Source organism: Asterias rubens, chromosome 8 (genome assembly GCF_902459465.1).
Source record: "Asterias rubens chromosome 8, eAstRub1.3, whole genome shotgun sequence".
Lineage (NCBI taxonomy): Eukaryota > Metazoa > Echinodermata > Asteroidea > Forcipulatida > Asteriidae > Asterias > Asterias rubens.
In genome coordinates this window covers 18,395,094-18,408,164 of record NC_047069.1, presented here as the reverse complement: position 1 = coordinate 18,408,164, position 13,071 = coordinate 18,395,094, and the positions used below count along the sequence as shown (strand labels likewise).

General features: G+C 38.6%; 1 protein-coding gene across 1 annotated transcript; it reads left to right on the top strand.

The window, feature by feature from the left end:
* The first annotated feature begins 828 nt into the window (after positions 1 to 828).
* Positions 829 to 12,658, top strand: LOC117293226 (adenylate cyclase type 9-like). The gene is made up of 2 exons (XM_033775446.1): positions 829 to 1,311; positions 11,084 to 12,658. Exon 2 carries the CDS (start codon positions 11,131 to 11,133, stop codon positions 12,622 to 12,624), a length of 1,494 nt encoding a protein of 497 aa, XP_033631337.1. The 5' UTR covers positions 829 to 1,311; positions 11,084 to 11,130; the 3' UTR covers positions 12,625 to 12,658.
* Positions 12,659 to 13,071: the final 413 nt, after the last annotated feature.

Below are 13,071 nucleotides of genomic sequence, written 5' to 3'. Positions count from 1 at the left end.
CTCTGTGATAAACAAAAAGACAAAAAATATTTATAGTAAACATTCCAAGAGTCAAAACTAGGAGTGTGGCCTTTTATTTTTATACAGTTATTAGCGCTTCCAATCAGCCTAGGTTTTATTTTGTACAAAATGGCAACAATGGCAAAAGTTTTGTATTAGCCATCCCATATCACCTTGTTGGAATGATATTTCATATATAGAATCTTGTAAAATTATCTGCCCAAAACGAACCCTTTTATTTGCCCTAAACTTCCACTTCCACCAAAAAGTGGAAGACTTTTTTGGTCTCACTATTTCGTTTTAGCACCTCAGAGAGAGGGGAAGTGGCGTGGTTGTTATGGCTAAAACAAATAAAATGTTTTTGGATATTCTTGTTTCTAATCTGATTGCTTCCCCGTCCCATCAACAACCCAATCCCAAAAATTAACTCCTAAATTGCAGTTTTGGTACTGTCAATTTGTTTTACATTGTTCCATAACTTTTAAATGGGCGGACTTATTTTATTACCGGGCTTTTCAAACTTTCCCGACTTTCCTCAAACACAACTAGTCGAATTAGAAAAACTCAAAAGAATTATTGCAGATCGCCCTCTTCGAGAGAAAGATTAGATGCGCCTAATTATGCGTAAACTGGAAGTTTGGCTTAGTTTTATGATGGAAGAGTTTGTTGCGCGCACAAAACTGCGCTTTTATGTTGGAAATTAGCGCCCTCACTTGACGAAAAAGTAAACTCTGTTCGGCTTGTCAACAAAATAGAGGGCGCCTTTCTAAAACGCACGAAAGGTGTCTCTATTTTTTGTCATGTGTGTGTGTGTGTGTGTCACAACTGGGTGGGTTTTGATGAATTTTGCTGAGGTAGCTAGGTCTGGAGAGATGCAAACCATCTAAACCATCATCCGATGCCACTGAGAAATTTCCTGCTCCCATGTCGAGCTAGCTGGAGGCGCAGTTGGGAGTTGGAGCAAGACGGAAGATGTGAAGGTTGTCGCAAAGTCTCTCTCTGCACCTTCTTTCAGACAGCCGAGGCGACACCCCACACTATAGTCAAAATCGGTGCTTTTCAACGGGTGTGAGCTGGGTATCTGCCGGTAACGTCCGTGGGGCTTGAACATTGAAAAGCACGGTACCTGAAGTTTTAAAGTTGCCCGGTGTGTCCAGGGTTCTCTACTTTTGGGGTTTGCCGTCACTCTCTTGTTGGATTTCACTGTGTGGGATGATTGTAACGAGCAAGACCACAACGAAAGTTTGTTGCTGCAAGCCAGACCATGATGAATGAATAAGGAAGGGAGAGTCTTCGTTTTGAAATAAAGTGGTAGGTTAAAAATTAATTACCATGCTTTATTTTGTATACTTTTATAGAATATTTATTTTGTATCAATTAAATAGAAATAAATTGCTCAAAGACTAATGGTAAATGTAATGTAAAACACATGTTCTGGTAAGAATGTTATCACTCATTTTTATGCAGGGGAGGTGATGATCAGAGTTACGTTCCCTTTTTTTACCCGAATTATTTTACCCGAATTCCCCCAACATATTGCTATCGGTTCATTGTGACGATAGCGAAATGAACTGACATTCCCATAGTACTTGCTCTATGGTACTCTGTTGCCGTATCCTGTCATCACTTTGTCACTAATTTTTACTGAAAGGAATTCTAATTTGAGTAAATTAGAAACTCATTTATTTCATTACAAATGAAAAAGTCGTGTCAGGATACCAATTTTTTACCCAAAATCTATAACCTTTTTGAGAAGATGGATGGTGGGTTTTTATTTGTCGCAACCAGCACTTCACCTGGAATTAATTTGTTATCAGATTTATATCAGAAACAAGTTTGGAAAACTTTCTGTATGGCGCCACCACTTTTTCATTCGATATGAAATAACATAATATCAAATGAAACAACATAATATCTAATTAACCTCAAGTAGATGTCCCTTTTTGTAAAAATGAGTGATAAGGTGTGGCGCCTTAAACCTAAAGTTATTCACAAATTTTAAACTTTTCATATCATTGTTAAAAAAAATGCCTAGATTTACATGGACAACACTGGAGGCCCTATAAATTTGAAGGTCATAAATACATTCATGTAGCTAGTCTCTGTTAGGGCTGTAGCTAGACCAATAATTTTAGTGTGGGAAATACATCATTTTTATTTCAAAGCCACCAAATGCGAGCAGAGCAACAACATTTTCAATGTTCAATTATGGGGCCATTAAATTGCATAATGCAAGGTTTCCAAAAACTGTTGGTCTTACATGTAGCCTATACGGTGAAGTAAAGTACATTCCTCTTGTAGGTGACTGTAAATGGGGCCGTTCAATGAATTGCCTTTTGACTGTGTGTTTGTTCTTTTCCTGTACTTTTGACACTCTTATTTATTATAATAGCTATGTGTCAGATAGACAATAAATTATTTTTTCTAGGAGAAATCTGTGCTGGGCTGTATACAATTTATTTTTCTCAGAGTGTTTGGCAAAAATTGTGAGTTCTGGGCAGGCTCGCCCAGCACCGCCCACTGTGGCTACAACACTGATCTTTGTAATATTAAAGTGATAATTATACGTATATCTCTTCATCCACCATCCATTTTTAAACTAGAATAATAAGACACTTTATTTTGTAGTTACATTATCATTGCCCCTGGTCTTGGCTTTGTTGCCCCTGTTGCCCTGCTTGGTGGTGGTGCCCCATTTAAAAAAAACCTTATAATTACACTTTAATGTTTTCCCAATGGAAGTATGCTTTGCACAATGAAAATGGCCTTGCCCTCTCAATGGTGAAATTCAATCCCTGATAGTGATTCATAATTTTTAGACTTTGTTCTCAAAGAATCCTTGGAAGTTCATTTACATCAGGTATGAATCATCCATCATGAACTCTACTCTCTTGTCTACAATGGTCTGCCATGGAATCAAAGGTGCATCTGACATGCTTACAACTGTAGCTGCAATAATTTTATATCTTGGTCACATCCCATGACATAAAAAGAGCTGTACAATGGACCACATGTTTTTTTTTTATTTTTTTTTTAATTTAGTTTTTCCTCTCAACATTTTAAATAATATTAACAATTTATTCATTTATTTAGTTAGAGCAAATTCCAATATAATTTTGTTCAAATGCACTGGACAATAAAATGTTAGTAAAAAGTCAAGAAAATACACAATAAAATTGTACCCATAAACCTATGCGTGCTAAGTTATACACATTAAAATGAATACAAAGGAAACAAAAATAAAACTTCTTTAAAATTTAACAATTTTAGGTAATGTACCACTCTCTGAGTACATAAAAACAAAATTGGGAAATCATTACACAATTTTAAACCCAATTGTTGTAAAAAAAAAAAAAAAATTAATATAGTAATTTATTTTTTAATATAGCGCCTTACGTATTACTAAGTATGACATTATACACACATTTAGGTGTGTAGGCCTACTCAAATATTGTTCCATTTTAATATCTAACACCATATACATTCCTACTCAATGAGAATACTTATAATTTTCCACTCAAAATATGCTTTCAAGTAATAATTTGTAAATTTTTCAGTTTTCCTGCTTATTATCAAGACAATCTTTTGGTTTAGGCAACCTAGCAGAATAAGCTCTGAGATTGAGAATAACTAAATTCCTCCCTCATTGACAAAGTCTCACTTTCATAAAAACGGATTAAATCAAGAAACAAGGGCTATAAAATTAACTTTTGAAAAATGTCCAGTGCATTTATACATAAGAATATTTATTGCGACATTTTTTCTTAAATCCCAAAATGTCAAAAGTTACAAACCTGCCACATGTCATCAATTGTACAGACAGTAAATGTGACACATTGCATAAATACGTAATGTGATCTTTGTATTGTTTGATGAGATAGTCTGCATGTGGTTACAAAATACTCTTGTCATAAGTTTGATGAGTTGGGCTGGCTCAAAACATCACTTTATTGCGAAACAGTATGATACGTAATGTACACTGTTGATGGTGTTGTGTTTTTTGAATGGCATTATCTCATTATGATTTAATCATGTGATAATAAAGGCACTGTATTGTCACAGGCACACCCCCTGATGATTACTTCACAGAGGCAATGTTGGCAACTGACGTCAACCATAAAGTTATATATATAGGGACTAGAGGGCGCACTGGTGATGCTGCTTGCACAAACGCGACGGAACCGCAAGATGACAAACGCGCCATTCTGTACGCGCGTTGAATATATGTTTGAGTTTTTTTTTTGAACGCTCACGCGATAGCCTACTGTTTGTTCAACTTACAAAATTGCCGCACAAACACACACACTGTGAGATGGCTGTTTTGTCAACTTAGAAAATGGCCGCCTGCGCGCATGCCGGGGCGCATATATAGGCCAGTGCGCCATCTAGTTCTTATATATTACTCTATGACGTCAACTCTCTGGTCTTGGTGCCCCTTGGCATCCTGAAATTTTGTTGAACAGTTGCATACTGCCTCTTAAAAGCACTGTACATGTTTGGTAATTGTCAAAGACCAGTGTTCTCACTTGGTGTATCCCATCATAACCATAAAATAACAAGCCTGTGAAAATTTGGGCTCTATTGGTCATCGAAGTTGCGAGCAAATGATAAAAGAAAAAACACCCTTGTTGGACGAATTTGTGTGCTTTCAGATAGGAACAAAAGACTGCTAGCTACAATCCCGGCCAAAATGCTTGGGCCACCCTTTCCTGATACAACAGTTCCCTGTGCACTTCCCATTCACATTCACATTCAAAACATTTGCCCGCCCCCCGCCCCCCGCTCAATGTTGACTGAATTCGGAAGACAGTCGGCAAATGGAACCAACATTGAAAGGGGGCAGGGGGGCCCAACGAGATATGGCCGGGATTGTCTGAGTTAATTTCATCATTTTTTTCCTGTTTTTAAACTAGGAGATAATGCTTTTACAGGACTGTTAATATCAAAAGACATTTTTTTTATTCCTGTACAAAGTATCAATGTGCAGTCAAGGATTCATTTGTGTAGGAAACTCGCCGCGCCGTTTTTTCCAGCATGCCTTGCTCGATCATAACCCCTAGAATTTGTTCATTGAAATGTGCTAGAATCTAGCATATTTTAATTCAAGTACTTGTAATCAATCCTTTCTACGCGCACACACATGTCACACATTTATTTATTTTGTTTATTTTTAAAAGCCATAAAAATGCGAGCGTGATCTACATGCAAATATCTTAAAACTATGTATGGGCCACTTTACACCTAATGCATTTAACCAATTTCATGAGCCAATCAGCGTTGTTTCTCAGTACATCCCTTCCAGGGGTAAGTGACGAGAGGTATTGATACGGCGTGCTGCGCTGGATAAGGGCATTCAAAATGATTGTTTTTTTATACAATTGAAATCTTTTTATAGTCATATGACTCGAGTTCCCTATTCTTTGAAAACATTTTAAGTGAATTCCAGCAAAGTTTACGACTTGACATTTTCGTTCAAGCAGGTCTTTAATATTGCATACTCCATAATTACATACTTATTTATAAATCATTTTTCGTAGAATTAAGGAAACATAATGTCATGTGTATAAATCTTAACTAAATTGAATTGAAACCAAAGTTGGTAGTGCATGAACATGACAATTGTTAAAAAAAAACCTGGAAGTGTAGCCATTCAACTATAAACTAAAAATAAAATTGATTTACTGAGTGAGTGAATGTGGAATTTTAATTGCAACCACAGCTACATTCTACTCACTCTTTTAATAAAAGCTATTTTTAGCAAAGTTCAATGCGAACAATTTGGGTTAGTCTTGTTAGGTTGGGGGGGGGGGGGTTATGGGGGGGGGACGCCATAGTTACATGGTTGTTTTAACCGGTAAATATGATTATCGACTGATGCTTTCAGACAAGGTTTTGCGGTTTTGCAATTTACAGCTGGAAGCATTCTCATATTTTCTCAAAATAGAATTTATAACAAAACCTAATGTTTTTTATGAGAACCCTTTGTCTTTCCTTTGTAAATGCAGGTTTCAATGAGACAATGACATTCTAAAAAATGAAACTATAACTCCGGAAGTTCCTAAAATAACACCACAAAGAGGGTTGACAAAGATTTGTTCATACACTGATGTTCAGTGGTGAATTATAATTTACGTTCCTGTAATTGTTAGTGACACTCAGGTGTGAACCTTTATAAGACCCATGGTCCAGGGGAAATAGGTACATGTACAATGTAATCTTGAATTTTTTTTTTTTTTATCAAGGCAGTGGACACTTTTGGTAATTGTCCAAGACTAGCCTTCTCAGTTGGTGTATCTCAACATGTGCATAAAATAACAAACCTGTGAAAATTTGAGCTTAATCAGTCATCAAACTTGCAAGATAATAAAGAAAGACAAAACCACCCTTGTCACACGAAGTTGTGTGCTTTCAAATGCTTGATTTCGAGACCTCAAATTCTAAACTTGAGGTCTCAAATTCAAATTCGTGGAAAATTTGCTTCTTTCTCCAAAACTACTTTCTTTTAGAGGGAGCCGTTTCTCACAATGTGTTATACCATCAACCTCTCCCCATTACTCATAGTCAATAAAGGTTTTATGCTAATCATTATTTTGAGTAATTACCAATAGTGTCCACTGCCTTGAATGAATAGTTTTTATCTGGCACTATTTTCGGCCGCGCAGCCTGGGAACAATTTCATAGTACTGATATAATTGAACAATTTGACTGTTAGTGTTACAAATATAATTTTAATATCAGTTTATGCAAATTTGTGTACTTTACATGTCTGTTCCATATTCTTGACAGAACATAAACATGTAGCTCAAGATGTTTGTCCCTTAACGTTTGCATCTTGATCAGCGAGCTTCATGTACATTGTACGTGTTATGCTTGAAACCTTGTGGGGATGTAACCCTGACATTCACCCACTGTACATGTACATGTACAGACACAATTCTCTGATGAGATTAAGATAGCCTGGAATTGTGTGATTACAAACTCAAACTGGACTTGTCACTTTGAATTCACAAACAAATTAACCGTAAAATGATAATCCTGAGTTAGATTATGTGAGGACAAGGTTCATTGTAGTCGTGGCCATCGAAGCACACCCCCCCCCCCCTCCTGAAACAATGAGGTGTAACTACTGTATTACTATATGGTGTATATTATGCACCATGTCTGTCATAAATTTAAATGCCACTCCTGCTGTTAAAATGTCAAATTTGGTGGAGCTTGATAAGAATTTGAAAGATTATAAAAACATGAGACAGTAATACAACACCTTGAAAGGTGAGCTGACGCATAAATTGCTGCCAGACCAGCCAGATACATGAGTACACCCGGGCACACCCCTTCAGTCAGGGATGAGAAATTTCAGACTTTTTAAAAAATCTGAACTCAGAATTTTCAAGTCAGCTTGGCAAAGAAAATCAACTGTTATTTTGTCCACATCACTGGTTATTTTGTGGCTTGTCATGGTCGAGCGGTTAGAGCAATGGATTCAATCTCTGGTGTTTGATCAGCAGAGTGTGGGTTCGAGTCCAGGTCGTGACACTTGCTACATAAAATTGGGGAGGTAGTGCTTTCTGCTCTACCAGCCAGGCTTCGGACTGATGATACCCAAGCCTACATCCGTATTGACTGTAAAAGGGGTAAACCCTGTTTCAGCCCTAGGAGTAGGTGGCAACGGCCTCTGGAATAAAATAATTGTAGCCCACACCATGAAGTGGCCATCAGGCCTTGTGTGTCTGGCGACTTGCATAAAAAAATAATAATAATAATAATAATAATAATAATAAGAATAATAATAATAATAAGAATAATAATAATACTAATAATAATAATAATAAAACAAAGAAATCTTGCCCTTTGATCCATTTTGCTGATGACACTGTTCCACTGATACTGATTTTACAATGGAAGTGGCCTTTTCAAAATGAAAATGGCCTTGCCTTCTCAAAGATGAAATTTCAGGCCTGTTCCTGGTTAGTGCACTGGGTTCATTTGCAAGCATTACACATCACATGGAACCATTAGCTTTACATTGTATGTACCTCCCAAAGCAATGGTGGTTACATGTACATGTAAGTGTCTTGCTTAAGGGCACAAATGTCAAGACTGGGATTTGAACCCACACTCTGCTGATCAGAAACCCTAGAGCTTGAGTCCAGTGTGCTTGACCGCTCGGCCACGATGCACCATTTTATTTTATTCTGCTTGCACTTCATCTGTGATTGCAACAAGACAAAAATATGGTCGGAATTGATGATCACATTACATGTAACCTGAGCTAGTGTTTACACCGATGTCAGGATAAAGTCCACCGTGATTTGTTGTGAACATAACAAGGTGTACAAAATAGCTGACTTTTGTGTAGGTTTTTGTACATTATGTTTGATTTTTTTGTTGCAATTTTGACCCAAAACGAGGCAAAAAGCCACTCTTGGTTAGGATAGGGGCTACAGGAAGAAAACATTTATGATGAAAATAACTCAAGGGAGCTGATAGTTGGAGTTGATATTCGTCTTAAAATAGTATAGATCTGAGAGGACAAGGGCATTTTCATATTATTGCAAAAGTACTTCCGTTGTAAATGGGGACACTTGTCAATGGGGCACTTTTGAAGGGGCTCTGTGTAATTCCATGCCTCGTCAAGGAGTTCCAAAGAGATGTTTGTTATTGACTCTTAGTTCTCCATCTCAGCAAAGTGAGAGTGGATGGGTGAGAAGGGAAAAAAAAAGCCTGGTTTTATACTCGAGCACACTCACAGGGGGAACAGAGTTGAACATACTGGTGGTTGACATTTAACATTACAACATCTGTACAAAAGACATAAATTGTAACCATTCCCATTGTGCAATTTTTCGCTTAGGCCTGGCTTGTACATGTTCATGTAGCTAAAAATATTGCTTTCAAATTTGGTGTCCAGGCCTGGAGTTTCATCTTTGAGAGTGCAAGGCCAAATTTTGTCTTTTCAAAGGGCACTTCTATTGGAAAATCTTAGGTAATGGGAATATTTTGAAGGAGCACTAAGGGCAAGACCAGGGCAACAGCACCTGGAACTCCAGGCGTGGTGCTCTACAGCGCCTAATTGAACGTTTGGATTGTCCCAGAGCTCATTTACATTGTTCATACTGTAGGCCTACGTCTAGTACATGAATTGTGCGTATGGAAACAGGGTTAATCGTAAACCTGTTCAAACTTCAAAGTTTATACAGCATTGTTAGGGGGGGCGTGAAAGTCCCAAATATAGACTGATCTATTAAGCCCTGCCCACCTTGGCAACTTCCCAGCAACGGGGCTCATGTAGGGTGGGCGCTTTACGTCTCAGTTTTTACACAAAATACTGGTGGCAAATGGTGGCAGCTTGTATTGTGAAATGTGATATTTTTAAATTTTGTATGCGCAGTCACGGGTGTGGTTGGTCAATGCAGGAGGGAGTGGTTTTTGTTATCAGTGTAATCCCTGAGCATATTTATTAAACAAACTTTGACTTTTTGGAAATTAAAAATATTGCTAAAAATAACCCACATTATTTGATCGTGATTCAATTCTGCTGTAAATTAATTTGACAAGAAAAAAAGAGAAGTTTTTCCAATCGGTAAAATGAAATGAACTGGGAATATTTGCCTATTGGTTACTATCCTCTCAAATACCATGACATTTTAGAGCTTCCCGTTGAACAAAAAAATCTTGCATAATGCAATTTTTATATGAAATGTCAGTTTATTCGTGGAAAAAAAAGGCATTGTCTGCTTCAGTGTGTCTGTGACTCAACTTCAGGCTTCTTTCCCCCAGGGTTCCTCTGTCTGGAATTTTACAGATTTTATTACAGATTTTATTATTAAGTTTTGCTTCTTTTCTTCAAACCTTTATCATTTTTCCCCCCTGTCTGTCTAGGAAGGTTCATTTATCAGTATCATGTTTACATTATGCTGTTGTTTATTTTGTTATAAGCAACTAGCAAATATCCTCTGGAATAACAGCAACTTCTGAATGGGAAAAGTAAAAATAACCCAGGAATACAGTTTTGAATTATCTGAAAATTTAGTTTAATATATCCTCAGTTTCATTCATTTTACTCTGATTTCCTTCCTCATCTACATGTATTTATACTGATTTGATGTTGACAATCTGGCATTCCTTCTCTCACCCTTAACACTAGCTCGGCGTAAAATGTCAAGTAAAAACTGCTGTGGGCTAGTAAACACCATGTGCATTCCACTTGTTTATAATTGTCATATTTTTTGTTTTGTTATAGTACTTAAAAATGTGTGAACTTAATTTTAAGTGCTTGTGAATGTATATTTGAGCAATAAACTGGTTGTGATCATTACCATTAAAACACCAGAAAGATATGGGAAAAAAACACAATATCTGGCCTACTAAAAACTGAGGGGGGGGGGGCAAGTAAAGCGCACAGTTTATTAGTCCGCTTGGAGTGGGATACTTTACAAAAAGTTTGAAGTATTAAGGGCAAGGCCTGCTCCTCATGTCTGTTTTGTTATAAAAGCACTTGACACAATTGGTTATTACTTAATAGCATAAACACGTACTTGCTAATGAGCACCAGAGAGCTGTTGATAGTATAAAATCTTGTGAGAAACTGCTTCCTATGAAGTAACATATTTTTTGAGAAAGAGTTTACTGGTAATTTGTCACTCAAATATTAAAAGACTGCAGGCCTGAGAAGTTTTTTAGGCGTCTGAAAGCACACAAATTTGTGCAACAAGGGTGTTTTTTCTTTCATTATTCTCTTGCAACTTCAATGACCAATTGAGGCAAATTTTTCACAGATTTGTTATTTGTTTGCATACACCAAGTGAGAATACTGGTCTTTGACAATTACAAAGGCATCCAGTACCTTTAAAACATTTCCCAGTTTTGAGTGATGAGATTCATGTAAAATAAGTAGAGCATTCTTTTCAATCTACTTTCATGTTGACAATGGTTTAAATCTTCCTCAGATCATATGGCTTGTGTCACTTTGATTTAGTTATTGTTGGTTATACTGTAGACCGAACGCTAGATGTAATTTTCTCTCAACAAATGTTGCATTTTCAATCTTAAAACTTTCCCTGTACATGTTTCTGTCCCACAGTTATGAAATGGTATTGAAGTGAAGTACGCCCAACTGATTCCCCCAAAATGGCAGGCAATGCAAGCGACATAGAAGTTCACTTCAATCCAAACGCTGACGAAACTCCCGTTGAGGTCACCCTTCGTCGCCGCAGCTCAGAGAACAGTAGCAGAAAGCGCAGCCTCTGCCCTAAGCTCTTTGAGCGGGCGTCAGGCAGCTGGTGGAACCCCAAATTTGACTCCAGCATCATCGAGGAGCAGTTTCAGATCAACTCTTTCTCGCAGATTCGAAGACGTTTCCGCTACGCGTTATGCTACATTCTTGCCGCCTGTGTGGTCTGGTTGATCTATCTCCCGATACGGAACACGGTCGCAGATGAGTCAGAAGATGACTGTCTTGAAGACTTGCACCTGGATTCTCAATCATGGATCATGTTTGAGGTTGGCGTAGGCTGTCTCCTAGCTCTATGTATTATACTCTTGGTGTTTACTCTCACCGAACACTACCAGAAACACGTGATGAAAGTGTCCATCCTACTGGGCATGTGCCTCTGTGGACTTACGCTAGGCACCTTTGCGTCGTACAGCCCTGGCGGCGGTCACAACACCATGACGATGAGCTCAGTCGCTACCTTCGCTGTATGCATCGAGACCATCCTCATGATGTACACAATGATACCAGTGCCGTTCTTGTACACTGTGATCCCAATGTTGATCTTCTCCGTGGCGTATGAACTGTTGTACTTTGTGTACGTGGACAAGCATGCCACGCCCGGTGCCGTGTTCACCAAGCTGTTTCTGCACATGTGCGTGCACCTGATGGGCATCCACGTGTACTTCATGTCGCAGGTGAGATCACGTAACACCTTCATGAAGATTGGGCAGGCGGTTGTCGCCCGTCACCAGCATCAGATGGAGAAGCAACTGAAGGAGACGACCATTCACTCTCTCATGCCTGACACCGTCTTCAGAGAGCTTCTTAACAAATCTGAGAAGGAGAAAAAGGACAGCAATCCCATCTTCCGGCCCTTCTACATGAACCTCATGACAGATGTTAGTATCCTCTTTGCTGATATAGCCGGCTTTACCAGGATGAGTGCCAACAAGAATGCTAGTGAACTTGTGGGCCTTCTAAACGACCTGTTCGGCCGGTTTGACATTCTGTGCTTGCAGCACAACTGCGAGAAGATCTGCACGCTAGGCGATTGCTACTACTGCGTCTCAGGCTGCCCGGAGAAGCGCGATGACCACGCCGAATGCTGCGTCAACATGGGCCTCAGCATGATCGACGCGATTAAGGATTTCTGCAATGACACGGGTGAGAAGGTCAATATGCGCGTTGGCGTCCACACAGGCAAGGTACTCTGTGGGATCATCGGTAAGCGGTGCTACAAGTTTGATGTGTGGTCTAATGATGTGACCCTGGCCAACAAGATGGAGGCATCCGGGATACCCGGGAAGGTTCACGTCTCGGCTTCTACAGCAGAGTTCCTGGGAGACAAGTACATAATGGAGGAGAGCCGAAGTGATCGCCAGACTGTATTCTTAGGTGAGTACTTTTGACGCTAACATTCTTGTGGGACAAAATTTTACTTTTACAGGTTCATGAACAATATTTTTACAGGTGTTGTTCTGACGGTAAATTTCCAGATTTCAATCATCATTTGTTAGAGGTCCCTGTGCTTGATTGCTCAATTATCTTGTTTTTCTGTAGCAGGCCTCGTCAAAAGCAAGAACCATGCGTTGCTGTTGAAGCTTTTGTACAATTTGTCTATTGAATTGAACATGTAAAAAGTTCTATGAGTGTAACATATTGGCTGTTACCTGTCCGTGTCTTCAATTTGCCTTGGAGTTTTTTTTTCTGATTGAACACCATAATGTGCAGTCAGGGTTAGGACACAAGTCCCAAGGTTATTGCTTTCGTCAACCTTGGGTTTGAGTCTTAGTGCCTTCTTGTTCTCGTCTTCGAGGCCTGATACTTATACATGTGTTTCGCAGATAGTATTTTTA

Coding starts and splice junctions, on each gene's coding strand:
- LOC117293226 (XM_033775446.1), top strand. CDS start 11,131: ATGGCAGGCAATGCAAGCGACATAGAAGTTCACTTCAATCCAAACGCT.